The sequence below is a fragment of the Dipodomys spectabilis genome, unplaced genomic scaffold, assembly GCF_019054845.1.
Source record: "Dipodomys spectabilis isolate Male_0828 unplaced genomic scaffold, ASM1905484v1 ptg000030l, whole genome shotgun sequence".
Classification (NCBI taxonomy): domain Eukaryota; kingdom Metazoa; phylum Chordata; class Mammalia; order Rodentia; family Heteromyidae; genus Dipodomys; species Dipodomys spectabilis.
This window is the reverse complement of record NW_024870707.1, coordinates 9,228,916-9,248,168: the sequence shown is the minus strand read 5'-3', so window position 1 is coordinate 9,248,168 and position 19,253 is coordinate 9,228,916. Positions and strand designations below refer to the sequence as shown.

Here is a 19,253-nt window from a genome sequence, read left to right as displayed (position 1 = left end):
CACCACATAAGCAAAAAGAAAAAAGCCGGAAGTGGCGCTGTGGCTCAAATGGTAGAGCGCTAGCCTTGAACTGAAGAGCTGAGGGACAGCGCCCAGGCCCAGAGTTCAGGCCCACGACTGGACCCCCACCCAAAAAAAAAAAAGCCAGAGGGCCGGGCGCCGGTGGCTCATACCTGTAATCCTAGTACTCAGGAGGCTGAGATCTGAGGACCATGGTTCAAAGCCAGCTCGGGTGTCCTGAAGCTCTTATCTCCAATAAACCACCAGAAACCAGAATTGTCGCTGTAGCTCAAGTGAGCACTAGCCTTGAGCTGAAGAGCTGAGGGACAGCCCTCAGGCCCAGAGTTCAAGCCCCATGATTGACAAAAAAAAAAAAAAAAGGGCTGGGAAGGTGGCTCAATGGTAGAGCACTTGCCTTGCATGCATGAGGCCCTGGGTTCGATTCCTCAGCACAGCACCACATAAGCAGAAAAAGCCAGAAGTGGTGCTATGGCTCAAGTGGTAGAGTGCTAGCCATGAGCTAAAGAGCTGAGGGACAGCGCCCAGGCCCAGAATTCAGGCCCACGACTGGCAAAAAAAAAAAAAAGCCAGAGGTGGGGCTGTGGCTCAAGAGAACTAGCCTGAAGTGAGCTGTTTTCAAGTGGTAGAGAACTAGCTTGGAGTGTGGAAGTTCAGGACAGTGCCCAGGCCCTGAGTTCAAGCCCTAGGACTGCCACACGTGTGCAAGCCCATGCATGCATGCAAACACACACACACACACACACACACACACACACACACAGAAAATGTCTCATGGAGAACTGTAGTGCAGAGAAGGAGAATAGAGAATGCTGGGATATGTGAGCAATTTCACATTCTTTTTTTTTTTTTTTTTTTTGCTGTCATGGGGCCTGAGGTCTGGGCCTGGGCACTGTCCCTCAGCTCTTCAGCTCAAGGCTAGCGCTCTACCATTTGAGCCACAGCACCACTTATGTGGTGCTGAGGAATCAAACCCAGGGCCTCATGAATGCAAAGCAAGCACTCTACCACTGAGCCACTTTCCCAGCCCTTCTTTTTTTTTTTTTTTTGTTGGTCATAGAGGCTGAACTCTGGGCCTGGGCGCTGTCCCTCAGCTCTTCAGCTCAAGGTTAGCGCCCTACCACTTGAGCCACAGTGCCACTTCCAGGTTTTTTCTGCTTATTTGGTGCTGAGGAATTGAACCTAGGGCTGCATGCATGCAAGTTAAGTACTCTACCACTGAGCCAACTTCCCAGCCCCAATTTCAAATTCTTTTTTTTTTTTTTTCTTTTTGGGTCCAGTCGTGGGGGCTGAACTCTGGGCCTGGGTGCTGTCCCTCAACTCTTCAGCTCAAGGCTAGTGCTCTACCACTTGAGCCACAGCGCCACTTCCGGCTTTTTTCTTATGTGGTGCTGAGGAATCGAACCCAGGGCCTCAGGCATGCAAGGCAAGCGCTCTACCACTGAGCCACCTTCCCAGCCCCCCAATTTCAAATCCTTTTTTTTTTTTTTGGTCGGCCGTGGGGCTTGAACTCTGGGCCTGGGCGCTGTCCCTCAGCTCTTCAGCTCAAGGCGAGCGCTCTACCACTTGAGCTACAGCGCCACTTCCGGTTTTCTGGTGGTTTATTGGAGATAGGAGTCTCACGGTCTCTCCTGCCCGGGCTTGCTTTGAACCGAGATCCTCAGATCTCAGCCTCCTGAGTAGCTAGGATTACAGGTGTGAGCCACCAGCGCCCGGCCCAATTTCAAATTCTTATACAATGAGTTGTAATTATGTCAAGTCATTGGCCTTTGGCCTTTCTTTTAGAGCATGCCCTGTATTTGTGTAATTTCCTAATGCTTTCTACACAGTAATAACCTCTTGCCTTGATGTTCATTCACTTCTCTAGTTTCTTGTTGTCTCTAGTTGGCCTAGATCTGACCTAGATTTAATTTTTAAAAATTTATTTATTTGCTGGGTGCCAGTGGCTCACGCCTATAATCCCAGCTACTCAGGAGGCGGAGATCTAAGGATTGTGACTTGAAGCCAGTGCTAGAAAAACTCCCCAAGAGACTCTTATCTCCAATAAACCACTCAAAACTCAGAAGTGGTGCTGTGGTTCAAGTGGTAGCACAAAGATGCTTAGGGACAGCACCTAGGCCAAGTTCAAGCCCCACAACTGACCAAAAAAAGTTATTTATTCTCATCCTAGGGCTTGAACTCCACTTCTGGCTTTTGTTGTTGGTTAATTGAAGGTAAGAGCCTCATAGACTTTCCTGCCTGGGCTGGCTTCAAGTTATGAGCCTCAGATCTCAGCCTCCTGAATAACTAGGATTGCAGGTATGAGCCACCAATGCCTGGCATAGATTTCCCAAACAATCTTGCAGAGTGTTAGGATAATCAGAAAGCCAGGCGGTGATGGTGGGGGTGGGGAGATGGGACTAAAACAAGTTCTCTTTAGATAGGATAAGGCAGAATTACTTCTACTTTTCTACCTCCGGCCAATCACTTAGGAAGTTAAAAAAAAAATAGCTCAAGGGCTCAAGGTAGCTGAATGAGATTCAGGTTAGGCTGTAGGCTGTAATAGTTCCAAGTTGAGGCTGAAGGAAGAAAGTACAATCATTTGTTGAGTGAATGAGGTCATAGTAATGTAGTGTTGGCCCTGGGATGTTTTAGTTACCCATAATTTCCACCAGGTACTTATACCCAAAAACTATCCTCATCCCCAAATCATTTTTCTATAGTGGCAAGTGATACCTTCCCCTTTTTTGTATGAAGTATCAGTAAAATCTTTTTCAGAGAACTTCATTTTGTACTATTCTTGTCCTTCAGTTTGGGAATGTTCGAAAAAACAGTTTCTAAATAAGGTTCTGGGTAAGCTTGAGGTTTACAAAAGATGAGGGAGGTTGGGAGGGAGGAAGAAAGAGAGAAAGGGAGGAGAGAGAAATAAAGGGAGGGAGACAGAGAAGGAGGGAAGGGGGAGAGAGAGGGACAGAGAGAGAGAGAGAGAGAGAGGGAAGGGGGGAGAGAGAGAGGGAGAGAGAGAGAAGCTGGCTACATAGTTCAGGCTGGCTTTCAACTTGCAGTGTAGTTTAGACTGGCCTTGAACTCTCGATCCTTTTTACCTCGGTATCCCCATTGCTGAGATTACAGGTGTACACCACCCCACATTATCTATCTCAGCGGTGATAGTGAACATAAGGCATTGACATGAGTCAGGAAAAGGAGGCAACGATGATAAGGATGGTAATGAAGTCAGGGCTGCCGGTCCTTGTGAAGTCAAAATCATCAAAAACGTTCACGTCATCCGGGATTGAAGCCTTCTTCCTGTCGCCTATCTGAGATTTCGGCTAGCGTTGGTGGTTTGGGGGTTCGCGGAAAGAGCCTCCCCCGGCCTCCGCCCGGGCCTGGTCTTTACGCTAGGCACCGGGCGGAGTCTTTTGCAGGAAGAGTCCCTCCTTTCCCGCTCCCTTCCCCGCACGGCCTTGTGGGAGTTGTAGTTCAGTAGCGTGACACCCTCGCCCATCCCACTCAGCCCCACCCCCTCCCCGCCCCGGATGAGTGAGCAGAATGAGGGCCGCGGGCCACGCCCTGAAAGCTCCGGACTACAATTCCCAGCGGACTGGAGCCTCCAGTACACTGCTACAGGTAGCCTGCGCGTGCGTACTCGGCGGTGCGGTGGCGGGACCTGGCCGCGTGCGTTTTCCCGCCCCGTGCCGCCTGTCAAGTCGCGTCCACACGTCCCCGGTTCTCCAGTGGTGGCAGCTCCGCGAAGCCCCTCCTTCTCCCCAAGTTTCTTCCAGAGCTCAGGCCACGCCCGTTTCCCGCCTCCAGGGCCCGGTTCCCGCCCGCCTCAGCCCGCCCCTCTCTGCGCCCCTTCTGCTGAAGGCAGAGGCTCCATGTTGTCCCCTCAGCGACCTGTAGTGGCGGCCTCGAGAGGAGCAGGTGAGGCGTCCGCTTCCCCCCACTCCCCGACCCGCTCCGTGGTCGCCCCCGACGCCTTCCCTGCTTTGGTTCCCTGCCGCTCTCTGCTCTTCCTGGCGCTGGAACCCGGATCCCTCGCTCGTGAATCGAGGCTGGGGGGGCTCCTGGCGGGGCCCTCGCGCCGGGGCAGGCCGCCCGCGCCCCCGGGGCCCGGTGGTCTGCGGGGGGAACCCGGTGTCCCTGCGGTTTCGAGCCCCGCCCTGCGCGGGGCCGGGTGTCGCGGGTGTCGCGGGCGGCAGTGGCGGCGGCCAAGTCCCCGTCGCCAAACCGGGACGGAAGGGCTCGGCTGGCGGGGAAGGATGCCTTGGCGGCCAGTCCTGCGGGGCTGGGATAGAGTTGAAGTTTTATGTTTATCTTGACGACCTTGAGGCACCGACAAGTATTTTGGAAAGTCCATTTTCAGACCACGCTTGAAGAGAAAAAGCATTGGCCTAATACCACGTTTAAGCAAATTCTTCGAGTAGTTCGGAGAACGTGGACGTTGTCCTTTTGGGTTCTTGAAAGCATAAACTGTGGTTTAAAAAAAAAAAACCTCAATGAAAATCAAATAGGGCATCCTTATAAATTCACGTCGAGGGTTCCCGGCTTTTTATTCTCGATGTCCTGTTCTTGCTTATTGCGCGAAGTTTCTCTTCGGAAATCTAAAAGCAAAAAGGTGAACTGTGTTTCCAGAATCTGCTAAGCCCTCGAATTTAAATACAAAGAGGATGGAATAGTTTTGTGGAAAACTAACGGGCTGTATTTTTTTTTCCTTCTGATAATTGGAGAAGCCGACTTAAGCAAAACCTGCCAAGTTCTAACCTGTGCCAAGTATTTGACATGGCAAGATATTGTACTGAAAATTCAAACTTTTTTTTCGAATTTCCACAGACATTAGCTTGTACTGTAGAAATTCCTGTTGCTGTGTTCACACCTGTAAAGGAAACATTTGATTGGGAGAGATCTAAGTAAGATCTCTAGGCTAGTCCAGCATGGTTGTTTTTTTTTTGTTGTTGTTTATTAGTTATGGCTTTACTCTCTCCTGTAATCAAAGTTTAAAGAAAAAGAAAATAGCTTAAATGATAGGTGCTAGAATTTTTTTTTTTTAACTTTTCAGGAAGGCCTGTTTATTTTTGTTTGAGGTGTAGAGACTGAACCCAGTATGCTGCATTCATGAGTTCTATCCACCAAGAACAAACCCTTTTTAAAAGTCAGTTTTTTTGGATTGGGAATGTGGCTTAGAGTGCTTGAAGCCCTGGGTTCAATTCCTCAATATCACATAAACAGAAAAAACCAGAAGTGGCGCTGTGGCTCAAGTGGTAGAGTGCTAGCTTTGAGCACAGAGCCTCAGGGACAGTGCCCAGGCTGTGAATTTAAGCCCCAGGACCGGCCAAAAAATAAATAAATAAAATAAAAAGAAGAAAAAAGTTTTCTCTGGGGGCTGGTGGTTAATTCTACTCAGGAGGCTGAGATCTCCAAAAAATAAATAAATAAAATAAAAAGAAGAAAAAAGTTTTCTCTGGGGGCTGGTGGTTAATTCTACTCAGGAGGCTGAGATCTGAGTATTGTAGTTCAAAGCCACCCAGGACAGTAAAGTCCTTCAGACTCTTACCTCCAATTAACACAGAAAAATTAGAAATGGTGCTGTGGCTGAAGTGACAAAGCGCTAGCCTGGAGCAAAATGGCTCAGGTACAGCTCCCAGGCCCTGAGTTCAAGCCCCAGAACTGGCACAAAGTTAATTTTCTTCAGTTTAACGTGCATTTTTCTTTGAGGGAGGTGGCATTTATAGAAAAAGTTATAGTAACACTAATTACTTAAAAGGAAATAATAGAGCTCAGTGTGGTGTTGGTGTTTCATGTCTATAATCCTAACACCCAGCCCTAGAGAGACTCAGTTAAGGAGGATCAAGAGTTAGAGGCCAGCCTGGCTACATAGAGAATCTGCCTTATCCTACCCTCTTCTTTCAACCCTCCAACCCAAACAAAAACAAAAATGAAATAGAGTTGTATGAACAAGAAATACAAATTTTCCACCTCCCCAGTCTCCTTAAGGTAGTCATAAGTAGACTGATCACACATTCTTTTTAAGATTTTCATAAAATACCTTAGGGAATCCTAGATGTGTGTGAACTTCTTTGAGAACTATTTAAGGATTTATCTGTAATAACTTGCATGTCTATTAAACTTCTTTATGGCCTTGAGTTTCATATAAAGTATTCAATATTTTATCTACATCTTAAAAGTTTGTCTGAATATTAAAATAATTTCCAAAGTTGTCTTTGAGATTGTTAGGGGCATACTAAGAATTAGTGAGGGGAAAATGTGAGGAGAAATCATAAAGAAAAACAATCATTCAGTTTCTTTAGAGCTGTGATACATTAGAATTGCCCAGAGGCTCTTGTGTTTTTCTTTTGGCTTCATTTATTTATTTTTGAGCTGGTATTGCTATATAGCCAGGCTGGCTTGGATCAGAAGATCTTTCTGCCTCATCCTCCCAAGTACTCTGATTTAGTGGTGTGAACCACCAGTCTGGTTCCCAGGAACTTTGAAAACCTGCCTGTGCTGGGGTCATCAATTCTGTTTTAATTCTATTCAGGGACCAGGAAACAGTATAAAAAAATATTTTCAAAAAAAAATATTTTGCAGCTGGGCACCGGTGGCTCATGCCTGAAATCCTAGCTACTCAGGAGGCTGAGATCTGAGGATCTAGGTTCAAAGCCAGCCCCAGCAGGAAAGTCCGTGAAACTCTTGTCTCCAATAAACCACCAGAAAACCAGAAGTGGCGCTGTAGCTCAAGTAGTAGAGCATTTGCCTTGAGCCGAAGAGCTGAGGGACAGCCCTCAAGCCCAGAGTTCAAGCCCCATGACTGACAACAAAAAACCCAAAACATTTTGCAGTAATTCTGCTTTGCCATACTTCTCTATAATCAAATTGCCCTATAGGTGATTACTGACATTTGGTTTTGGTTTGTTTGTTGGATGGGGCTTGAACTCTGGGCCTGTGTTCAGCCCTTTAGATCAAGGCTAGCGCTCTACCATTTGAGCCACTGCACCACTTCCAGTTTTTGGAGTGGTTTATTGGAGATAAGAGTCTCACAGGGCTTGGAAGGTGGCTCAGTGGTAGAGTGCTTGCCTTGCATGCCTGAGGTCCTGGGTTCGATTCCCCAGCACCATGTAAGCAAAAAGAAAAAAAGCCAGAAGTGGCCCTGTGCTCAAGTGGTAGAGCGCTATCCTTGAGCTGAAGAGCTGAGGGACAGCGCCCAGGCCCAGAAGTTCAGGCCCCATGACTGGACCCCCCCCCCCCCCAAAAAAAAAAAAAAAAGTCTCATGGATTTTCCTGCCTGGGCTGGCTTTGAACTTTGATCCTCAGATCTCGGCCTCCTGAGTAGCTAGGATTACAGGTGTGAGCCACTGGTGCCTGGCTTAGTTATTACTGATGTTTGGATTGACTTATGAGAAATAAAATTTGCTAAGTATCTATGTTGAGAAGATATTGCTCTTTATGTTTTTTATTGTAAAAATACTGTACAGAGGGGTTACAGTTACATGAGTAAGGTAACAAGTACATTTCCTATCAAGCATTGTTACCTCCTCCTTTGTTTTCCCTTACCATCCCTTCCCTCCTCACCTCCCCAACTCTTTCCTCCCCACAAGTTGTTCGTTTTCAACATCTCGATATTGCTCTTTTTTTATTAAAAAAATTTTAATTGTTATTATAAAGGTGATATGCATGGGGATTACAGTTAACATAAGTCAGATACTGAGTTCGTTTCTTTTTGGACAGTGTCACCCCTTCCCTTGCTCTCTTCCAATTTTTTCCATCTCTCCCCACAATTCATTTTCAACATAGTGTCTAGTGAGTACTGCTGCTGCATTTGTTTACCCTTTGTCCTTCCCATTTCTGCATCCCCCCTTACCCTCCTGAGGGATATTGCTGTTTTGAGCAGATTTTTTTTTTTTTTTTGGTTAGTCGTGGGGCCTGAACTCTGGGTCTGGGCTCTGTCCCTTAGCTCTTCAGCTCAAGGCTAGTGCTCTACCACTTGAGCCACAGTGCCACTTCTGGGGTTTTTCTGCTTATGTGGTGCTGAGGAATTGAACCCAAAGCCTCATGCATGCAAGGCAAACACTCTACCACTGAGCCACCTTCCCAGCCCTTGAGCAGAATTTTGAAATGCTTTTTGTTTGCATTTATGTTGAGTGTGAGAACATGGTAGCTATATTTTATCGCTAAAGTATTATAAATTAGGAGATAAGTTTTATTAGTATAGCAGGCAAGCTTTTTTTTTTTTTCCTCCTCATCTGGGTACCAGGTGGCTGGTGCCAGTAGTGCTAGCTACTCAGGAAGCTGAGATCTGGAGGGTCTTGGTTTGAAGTTAGTTTGGCCAGAAAAGTTCTCAGGACTACATGGCTAACCAAAAAAATGGGCTGAAGATTTGACTTAAGTATTAGAGTGCCAGCCCTAAGTAATAAAACCAAGCAGGCATGAGACCCTGAGTTGAAACCCTGGTCCCTGAAAAAGAAGTTTATTTTTCACCTGTACCTGTTGTATAGTTTGACATCATTTATATCTATTTTTAAGTTTATTTTATTTTTTTTTGAAGTGGGGGTCATCCAATGTTGTCCAAGCTTACCTTAAACTTCTGGCCTGGAGCTGGGAAGGTAGCTCAGTGGTAGAGTGCTTGTCTCACATGCATGAGACCCTGGGTTCGATTCCTCAGCACCACATAAACAGAAAAGGCCAGAAGTGGCACTGTGGCTCAAGTGGTAGAGTGCTAGCCTTGAGCTGAAGAGCTCAGGGACAGTGCCCAGGCCCAGAGTTCAAGCCCCACGACCACCAAAAAACAAACAAAAAAAAACTTCTGGCCTCCTGACCTCCTGTCTCAGCATCTTGAGTAGCTGGGACTTCAGGAGCATATACTACTTTCAGGAGTCATTTTTAAACTTGATCCTGTCCCTGCATTATCCTGAATATTAAATACTCCTTGGTCATAGTTGATCTTCATAAACCTGTGAGGCACTACGAAATTCTGTCAATGGAAAAAATGTGATTTTGTTCAGCATTTTGTGCTAAGGCACAAGATTTTCTATGAGAGATAAACTGGAAAGAAATCTTCCTCCTAAACTCTTCAATTAATTAAAAGGTTTTCCTCTGGTTAATTGAATTTAAGTAGTATTTTTAGTAAAAATATGTTATCTACTGGCACATTTACTGCCTAAGCCCAAATGGAATATATTAATTCCTATTCCCCCAGCACCAAAGAGAGTCATGACCAGTGCATGAGAGTTGGGAGAGGTTTTGGTATACTTATCGTGGTGTATGATAGTTTTTCCTTGGCTTGCTTTAGGAACTTCAGTGACTGCCAGAAAAGACAGGCATGAAAATGGCATGCCTCTCTTTTTGGGTATGTTGTTCTTGCTCTGTGGTATTTCTAAAGAGGACGGAAAACTCAGGTCATAATTCTACCATGAGTCATACAATTTGCTTCATAAAGTGTTTTTATAACTTTGGTTATTTTGCTTTTGGGACTTCTATAGACAGTAAGGATGAGCATTGAGGCTGGTTCATAACCCAGTGTGTTTATACCTATGAGATTTTAGAAATGGTTGGAGACATTTTGGGATGTCATGACCTATAGGGAACATTGTTTAGATATCTTGGTATCTAGTGGGAACAGGCCAGGGAGACTGTAAAATATCCTATAGTGCCCTTCTCCACCTGCCCCCCCCCCCAGCCCCCCCCCCCCCCCAGCAAAGAGTTCTGTGGCCCTAAATGTCAGAATGCCAATGTTTTGAAACCTTGATCCACACTGTTAAATTAATGAATGAATACTCTTTGGATTGCTTTTTGCTTGTTTGCAGTGCTGTGGATGGAGCCCAGTGATCTACCATTTAGCTACATTCCCAACTCTGAATTTCTTTCTCTCTTTCTCTCTTTCTTTCCTTCCTTCCTTCCTTCCTTCCTTCCTTCCTTCCTTCCTTCCTTCCTTCCTTCCTTCCTTCCTTCCTTTCTTGTTTGGTCCATGGGGCTTGAACTCTGGGCCTGGGTGCTGTCCCTCAGCTCCAGGCTAATGCTCTACCACTTGAGCCACAGCGCCGCTTCCAGCTTTTTCTGTTTATGTGGTACTGAGGAATTGAACCCAGGGCCTTAGGCTTGTGAGGCAAGCACTCTACCACTGAGCCATCTTCCCAGCAGCTCTGAATTTCTAAAGGAACAATAATAACTACTTTCATCACTGTTTGGATGGTCTCAAATATTTGAGGGGATATTTATCATTTTCCTTTGTGTGTGTGTGTGTGTGTGTGTGTGTGTGTGTGTGTGTGTGTGTGTGTGTGTGTGTGTGTGTGTGTGTGTGTGTGTGTGTGTGTGTGTGTGTGTGTGTATGTGTGTTATGCTGGGGTAGAGTCCAGGACCTTGTGCATGCTAGGAAAGTACTTTATACCTTTAGCCCACCCCATAATGATTTTATGATAGAGCTTACTAGATTTATGTTCATGTGTAAGACAGAAAGACCAACTATAATTAGTTGTGCCATTCACTTTTACTCAGCAAGTATAGGTAGCTCGGTTTTCTGTTGTGGAGATTGACCCCAGGCTTCTTGCGTTTCAATCATGTGCTCTACTGCTGGCTTTTTTTTTTTTTAAAGGACTATAACTCTAGTGAGAATCAATGTTGTAATTTGCACATGGTCTCTGTAATTCTTCCCAGTAATCAATTTGATCTGTTGTTAGTCTTTCAACTTCATTCAGTTTGGGTTGTTGTCATTTTAGTGTCAAGCTAGTCTGTGGAATGAAATTACTGTAGAGATTACTTAAACAGTCATATGAAACCTGTTGGTCTGGTTAAGATGTGTCAAAAGTAAAGGATGAATCAATACTTTAAGTAATTAGGAAAAAGTTTGTAGTTTCCACATACATTGTTAGGTTGTTTTGTAATTATCTAAAGGTTGTAATCTTTCCTTCCTTCCTTCCTTCCTTCCTTCCCTCCTTCCTTCCTTCCTTCCTTTCTTCCTTTTTCTTTCTTTCTTTCTTTCTTTCTTTCTTTCTTTCTTTCTTTCTTTCTTTCTTTCTTTCTTTCTTTCTTTCTTTCTTTCTTTGTCTTTCTTTCTTTCTTTCTGTCTTCCTTCCTTCCTTTCTTTCTTTCTTTCTGTCTTTCTTTCCTTCCTTCCTTCCTTCCTTCCTTCCTTCCTTCCTTCCTTCCTTCCTTCCTTCCTTCCTTCCTTCCTTCCTTTCTTTCTTTCTTTCTTTCTTTCTTTCTTTCTTTCTTTCTTTCTTTCTTTCTTTCTTTCTTTCTTTCTTTCTTTCTTTCTTTCTATCGTGGGGCTTGAACTCTGGGCCTGGGCACTGTCCCTCAGCTCTTTAGCTCAAGGAAGTGCTCTTCCACTTGAGCCACAGCGCCACTTCCTGTTTTCTGGTCTCACGGAAACCGGGCATTGGTGGCTCACGCTTGTAATCCTAGCTACTCAGGAGGCTGAGATCTGAGGATCACAGTTCAAAGCCAGCCCGGGCAGGAACATCCATGAGACTCTTATCTTCAATAAACTACTAGAAAACTGGAAGTGATGCTGTGCTCAAGCAATAGAGCGCTCACCTTGAGCTGAAGAGCCCAGGGACAGCGCCCAAGCCCAGAGTTCAAGCCCCACGACCGACCAAAAAGAGTCTCATGGACTTTCCTGCCCGAGCTGGCTTTGAACTGTGATCCTCAGATCTCAGCCTTCTGAGTAGCTAGGATTACAGGCATGAGCCACCAGCGCTCGATGGTTATAACATTTTCTAAATAGATGAAATGATGGCTGGTATAGTATTGTACCAACTATTTACAGTAATAGGAATTAGCAATATAGTGTTTCTACTTCTTTTTTTTTTTGTGCATGTGGGGATTGAGCTTGGGGCTTGGGTGCTGTCCCTGAGCTCAGGCTAGTACTTTACCACTTTGAGCCACAGCTCTGCTTTTGGTTTTTCTGATGGTTAATTCGAGATAAGAATCTTGTAGATAGGCTGCGAAGGTGGCTTAGTGGTAGAGTGCTTGCCTAGTATGAACGAAGACCTGGGTTCGATTCCTAAGTACTGCATACACACACAAAAAAAGCTGGAAGTAGAACTGTGGCTCAAGTAGTAGAGTTCTCAGGTGCTTGAGCAAAAGCAGCTCAGGGACAGCGCCCAGGCCCTGAGTTTAAGCCCCAGGACTGGCATACACACACAAAAAATCTTGTTGACATTACTGCCTGGGCTGGCTTTGAACTGAGATCCTCAGATCTCAGCCTCCTGAGTAGCTAGGATTACAGGTGTAAGCCACTGGTGCCTGGCTTCCATCTTTTTATAAAAGCATATATTTGGTGGTTGTTTTCTGGTCTACTGGGGCTTGAACTCTGGGCCTCCTCACACAGGCTCTTTCTCACTGCTAGCACTCTACCACTTGAGCTATGCCTCCAGTCTGGCATTTTGTTGGGGTATTTTAGAGTTCTAGCCATAGTCTGGTAGATCTTAACCTCCTAAGTAGTTAGGGTTATAGTAAAACATATGTTTTACTATATTGCATATGGATGCTACCTATAACTCTAGATAGGCCAACTCTTTGTATATTTGTAAAAATGTCGTATCTGTTATTCGTATTCTTTTTTTTGGTCCGGTCATGGGCTTGAACTCTGGACCTGGGCGCTGTCCCTCAGCACTTCAGCTCAAGGCTAGCGCTCTACCACTTGAGCCACAGCGCCATTTCCGGCTTTTTTCTTTTTGCTTATGTTGTGCTGAGGAATCGAACCCAGGGCCTCAGGCATACAAGGCAAGTGCTGTACCACTGAGCCACCTTCCTACCCCCTATTCATATTCATTTAAATGCAGGTAATATAGCACAAGCTATTTTCTCAGTCTGCAGTTGCAGATCTGGGAAAATAATTACTTCCCTAAAGAAAAAAGGCTTGTAGGGGCTAGGAATGTGGCTCAGTGGTAGAGTGCTTACCTTGTATGCATGAGCTCCTAGGTTTGATTCCTCAGCACCACATAAACAAAAAATACTGGAAGTGGCACTGTGGCTCAAGTAGTAGAGCACTAGCCTTGAGCTGAAGACCTGAGGGATAGTGCCTAGGCCCAGAGTACAAGCCCTACGACTAGGGGGGGAAAAAAAGGCGTGTAAGGTTGCCATTTAAAGGTACTATCCTTGGAGATTAGGTAAAATGTTCAGACTTTAAGATTTCTGGAAGCATGGGGCTGGGAAGATGGCTCAGTGGTAGAGTGCTTGCCTTGCATGCCTGAGGCCCTGGGTTCGATTCCTCAGCACCACATAAGCAAAAAAGAAAAAAGCCGGAAGTGGCAGTGTGGCTCAAGTGGTAGAGTGCTAGCCTTGAGCTGAAGAGCTGAGGGACAGCACCAAGGCCCAGAGTTCAGGCCCCACGACCGGACCCAAGAAAAAAAAAAAAAAGATTTCTGGAAGCCGAGTACTAGTGGCTTTGCCAAAGCAGGAATTTATATTATGGAAGGAAGAGGGTATGACTGGGTGGATTATTGCATCTAAGAAGATAGAAATAACCTGGGTACTAGTGGCTCACACCTATAATCTTAGCTATTCAGGAAGCTGAGATCCTAGGATCATAGTTTGAATCTAATGGGTAGGAAAGTCCATGAGACTCTTAACTCCAATTAAACAATAAAAATGCTGTTAAATGGCGCTGTGGCTCAAATAGTAGAGCACTAGCCTTGAGCAAAAAGCTCAAGGACAGAGCCCAGGACCTGAATTCAAGCTTTACGACTAGCACCAAAAGAGAGAGAGACAGAGAGAGATCTTTGACAATACTAAACATAGACTTGTAAATGTTAAACCCTTGACTCATTTTACTGAAGACTGGACATGCCCAGGATCACATAGGCTGTAAGTGGTATAACTGGAATAGGAACTTGTCTCCTGACTTCAAGTTCATAGATTTCCAAATATCCTTCCTGGGAGTGAGGTGGGTGGAACAATCTTCTTTGTCAGTTAAACATTTGAACATTGAAGTGCATGTTAGAGAGCTAATAAAGTTTTATCATCAAAATAGAGGTATTAACCAGTACTGGTGACTCATGTCTGTACCGTAATCCTAGCTACTCAGGATGTTGAAATCTGAGGATTGCTGTTCAAAGCCAACTGAGGTAGGAAAGTCCTTGAGACTTTCACTTATTTATTTATTTTTGGTAGTAGGGCTTGAATTCTGGGCCTGGGCGCTGTCCCTCAGCTCTTCAGCTCAAGGCTAGCACTCTACCACTTGAGCCACACAGTTCCACTTCGGTTTTTTGGTGGTTAATTGGAGATAAGTCTCACACACTTTGTTGCCTGGGCTGGCTTTGAACCACAGTCCTCAGATCTCAGCTTCCTGTATAGCTAGGATTACAGGTGTGAGCCACCAGCCCTCGGATCCTTGAGAGTTTTTTTTTGTCGGTCGTGGGGCTTGAACTCTAGGCTGGGCCTAGGCGCTGTCTCTCAGCTCTTCAGCTCAAGGCTAGCGCTCTACCACTTGAGCCACAGCACCACTTCTGGCTTATGTGGTACTGAGGAATTGAACCCAGGGCCTCATGTAAGCAAGGCAAGCCACTCTACCACTGAGCCACCTTCCCAGCCCCTCCTTGAGACTCTTTTGTGGATCATGGGGTTTGAACTCGGCTTGGGTGCTGTCCCTGCGCTCTTCAGCTCAAGGCAAGCGCTCTACCGCTTGAGCCACAGAGCCACTTCCAGTTTTCTAGTGGTTAATTGGAGATAAGAGTCTCATGGACTTTTCTGCACGGGCTGGCTTTGAACTGTGATCCTCAGATCTCAGCCTTCTGAGTAGCTACGATTACAGGCGTGAGCCACCGGTGCTCTGCTTGAGACTCTTATCTCTAACAAACTACCAAGAAGCTGGAATTGGAGCTGTGGCCCAAGTGATAGAGTGCTAGCCTTGAGCAAAAAAGTTTAGGAACAGTGCCCAGGACCTGAGTTCAAGCCCCAGGACTAGCACACAAAAAAATAGAGGTATGGTTGCAATGATAAGAATAAGAGCTCATTAAGGGAGTGAATAATTGGAAGGGGTGGGAGGGGTGGGAAATGGGAAGGGGAAACAAAGGAGGAGGCAACAATGCTTGATAAGAAATGTACTCATTACCTTGCCCATGTAATTGTAACCCCTCTGTACGGTATTTTTACAATAAAAATTAAAAAAAAAAAAAGGGAGTGAGTAAGAATTGGAAGAGACTGAAGCACAGCCTTAGTGTATATCCACCCACTGGAGGCTGAAGAAGAAAAATCTAGTGAAAGGAAGGGCTAGGAGGCTAGATTGCCTTTTTTTGTTCTAGGCTGTACTAGGATCTAAACTTAGGGACTTGTGCATGCTAAGCAGTCACTTTATCAATTGAGCCAAGTCTTTACCTTTTGTATTTGGTGTCAATCCTGGAGCTTGAACTCAGGGCCTGAGCACTGTCCCTGACCTTCTTTGCTCAAGGCTAGCATTCTACCACTGGAGCCACAGCTCTACTAATGGCTTTTTGGTGGTTGATTGACAGTAAGAGTCTCACAGGCACCTGGGTTGGTTTCAAACCGGGATCCTCAGATTTCAGCCCCCAGTTTAGCTAGGATTACAGATGTGAGCCTCCAGCATCTTTTGCTTTTATTAGTTTTATTTTTTTCTTATAGCATCTCATACTTTTTGTACAGGCCAGCTTCAACCATGAACCACCTACCTATGTCTTCTGAATAACTAGGATTACAGATAATGCGCCACCATGTATGTTTCTTTTGCCTGGGCTGGCTTCAAACCTCAGTCCTCCTCTCTGCCTTCTGAGTAACTGGGCTTAAAGGTCTGTACCATACACCTGGTAGGTAGGTTGGTTGATCTCTACCTACTTACCAACCTACTTACCTTTCCACCTATCTATACAGTATTTCATTCTGTAGCCCAGATTGGCCTTGAACTGTGTATCCTTCCTTCTGCCTTAACTCCTCTCACTGCTGGAATTACAAGGTTATAAACATATGCCAGGTTTAGAAGTAGTTGGCAATTTGTGTCTTGTCAAAAAGTGGCAGTTTTGTCACAGAAAGGCAGAGTTCAGTAAGAGTTGAAATGGCCACTGGCTTTGGTAAAAGAGGTCAGTGGTAAATTAGGGAATGATTTCAACAGAGAGATTAAGAGGGAAGCCAAATTTCCAGATGTAAAGGGAATGGGTAGATAACGAATGGATGAAGACATACTTTTCAAGGAGTTTAGCAATGAATAAATGGGAGGACGAAGGGAAGAAACCATTTTGTATGAGATACTGGGGCTGAATATGACAGTTTCTCTGATCCCAGACTAAGAAGTGTGGCTGGTAAATCCTAATTACAATAGGATAGTTAGGATGAAAGCTAAAAGTATGTACTAGGTTTCAGTGGAAAAAAAGCTTGTGGAAGGAGAAACTTCCTTTCAGTTCCTTTTTTTTTTTTTTTTTTTTTTTGGGTCCGGTCGTGGGGACTGAACTCAGGGCCTGGGTGCTGTCCCTCAGCTCTTCAGCTCAAGGCTAGCGCTCTACCACTTGAGCCACAGCGCCACTTCCGGCTTTTTTTCTTTTTTGCTTATGTGGTGCTGAGGAATCGAACCCAGGGCGTCAGGCATGCAAGGCAAGCGCTCTACCACTGAGCCACCTTCCCAACCCTTCCTTTCAGTTCCTAGAAATGAGTCAGATGCTGTGCTTTGACATGGGTATTAAGTTTATAAATGAAGATGAAAGTAGTTAGAAATTTCTCTAGAGTCACATTGTGACTATTTTGAAATTTGATTAATCTACAGTTTTTTGTTTTTTTTTTTTGGGTCCGGTCATGGGACCTGAACTCTGGGCCTGGGCACTGTCCCTCAGCTCTTCAGCTCAAGACTAGCACTCTACCACTTGAGCCACAGTACCACTTCTGGCTTTTTTCTTATGTGGTGCTGAGGAATCGAACCCAGGGCCTCAAGCATGCAAGGCAAGTGCTCTACCACTGAGCCACCTTCCCAGCTCCTACACTTTTTTATTGTTTACTTCATGAGGGCATTGCTCTGGAAACATGGGGGATATATTATTGAATAAAAAAAATGACAAAAATGCTGGGCACCAGTGGCTCATACCTGTAATCCTAGCTACCCAGGAGGCTAAGATCTGAGAATCGCAGTTCAAAGCCAGCTCGGGCAGGAAACTCTGTGAGACTCTTATCTCCAATAAACTACTCAGAAAATTGGAAGTGGCGATGTGGCTCAAATGGTAGAGTATTAGCATTGAGTTGGAGTTGGAGAGCTGAGGGACAGCGCCTAGACTCAGAGTTCAAGCCCCACGACTGACCCAAAAAAAAAAAAATCCTGTCCTTTTAAACTTACATTTGGAGGGGAGAAAGCCAGGATTTAGGCCCAGGTCCCTCAGCTAAACAAAATCTGTCACTGTCTCTTTCTCTCTCCCTCCTCTTTCCAACTCTTTCCTTCCCTCCCTCTCTCTTTCTCTCCCTCTCTCCCTCTCTGTTAGTCCTAAGGCCTGAGCTTTTGGGCCTAGGCGCTGTCCCTGAACTTTTCAGCTCAAGGCTAGCACTCTACCACCTGTACCATAGCGCCACTTCTGACTTTTTCTGCTTATGTGGTGCTGAGAAATCGAATCCCAGGGCCTCATGCATGCAAGGCAAGCACTCTACCACTAAGCCACCTTCCCAGAAAGAACTCTTTCTCTCTTTTGGTGATAGTCCTGGGGCTTGAACTCAGGATCTAGGTGCTGTCCCTAAGCATTTTTTGCTCAAGGCTAGTGCTCTACCTCTTGAGCCACAACTCTACTTTCAGCTTTTGGAAGTTTAGTAGAGGTACGAGTCTCATGAACTTTTCTGACTTTGCTGGCTTTGAATGGTGATTCTCAGATCTTAGCCTACTAAGTGGCTAGGATTATAGCTGGCACTTGGTGTAGGCAGACATTTTTCATTTATATAAAAGTGAAGCAGTATGGCAGTTCTGCTGCAATAAATCCTATGCCCTGCCTTTTTTGTGGCTTTAGGGTGTTGCCCTCATGTTCCTGAAGCAGAGTGACTCACTCTCACTTAGCCAGCAGCAAAGGGGAAAAAATGCCTGATCTGAAAGTTGCCTATGTCTTTTCAAATCATTGATGTAGGTCAGAACTTGGTCACATGGTTATTCTACAGTTACATGATTGTGTTGGAAGCCAGGTACTGATGGCTCATCTCTATAATCCTAGCAACTCGGGAGGCTGAGATCTCAGAATCAAGGTTTGAAACCTGCCCAGGCAGCAAAATCAAAGAGTCTCTTACCTTCAATTAACCACACAGATCTTGTGGCTGGAGTGCTAGAGCACTAGCCTTGAGCAAACAAGCCCAGGTACAATGTCAGGCCTTGAGTTCAGGATTGGCACCAAAAAAACTAAAAAAGATTGGGTTGTTAATAGACCTAACTAGCCGTGTCCTTGTGGCTTACACCTGTGATCCTAGCTACTCAGGAGGCTGAGATTTGAGGATTACAATTTGAAGCTAACCTGGTCAGCAGGAAACTCTTCTTTTCAATTAACTACCAGAAAACTGGAAGTGGTGCTGTGGCTCAAAGTGGTAGAGCATTAATCTTGAGTGAAAAAGCAGGAACAGATCCCAGGCCCTGAGTTCAAGATCCTTGACCACGACCACTACCAACAAAAAAGCCCAATTAGAAACCTATTACTTAATGGGAAGGAAAAATGAATATTGGAAAATTATCAGCCATCACTTAGGACTTTTATTTGTGCTTCTTTTTTTTTTTGTCGGTCATAGGGCTTGAACTCAGCTTGGGCGCTGTCCTTGAGCTCTTCAGCTCAAGGAAAGCGTTCTGCCACTTGATCCACAGCGCCAACTTCCAGTTTTCTGGTGGTTAATTGGAGATAAGAGTCTCAGGACTTTCCTGAGCAGGTTGGCTTTGAACCGTGATCCTCAGATCTCATCCTCCTGACTGGCTAGGATTATGGGCATGAGCCACTGGCACCAGCTTGAGGTTCTTGGTTCTAAGCCAGCCCAGAGAGGAAAGTCCTTGAGACTCTTATCTCTAATTAATTACTGTGAAGCTTGAAATGGAGCTGTAGCTCAAGTGGTAGAGGGGCAGCCTTGAGCTAAAAAGCTAAAGGAAAGCCAGGCGCCGGTGGCTCATGCCTGTAATCCTAGCTACTCAGGAGGCTGAGATCTGAGGATCATTGTTCAAAGCCAGCCCGGGCAGGAAAGTTCGTGAGACTCTTTATCTCCAATAAACCACTAGAAAACCGTAAGTGGTGCCGTGGCCCAAGCGATAGAGCATTTGCCTTGAGCTGAAGAGCACAAGGACAGTGCCCAAGCCCAGAGTTCAAGCCCCATGACCG

The 19,253-nt window shown here is 45.4% G+C and overlaps 1 protein-coding gene across 1 annotated transcript in view; it reads left to right on the top strand.

The window, feature by feature from the left end:
- Positions 1-3,681: 3,681 nt before the first annotated feature.
- Positions 3,682-19,253, top strand: part of Atl3 (atlastin GTPase 3) — a 57,629-nt gene continuing 42,057 nt past the window's right edge. Inside the window, exon 1 of the mRNA XM_042676279.1 lies at positions 3,682-3,921. Within this exon, the coding sequence (XP_042532213.1) occupies positions 3,876-3,921 (46 nt within the window). The 5' untranslated portion in view covers positions 3,682-3,875. The remainder of the gene's footprint in view (positions 3,922-19,253) is intronic.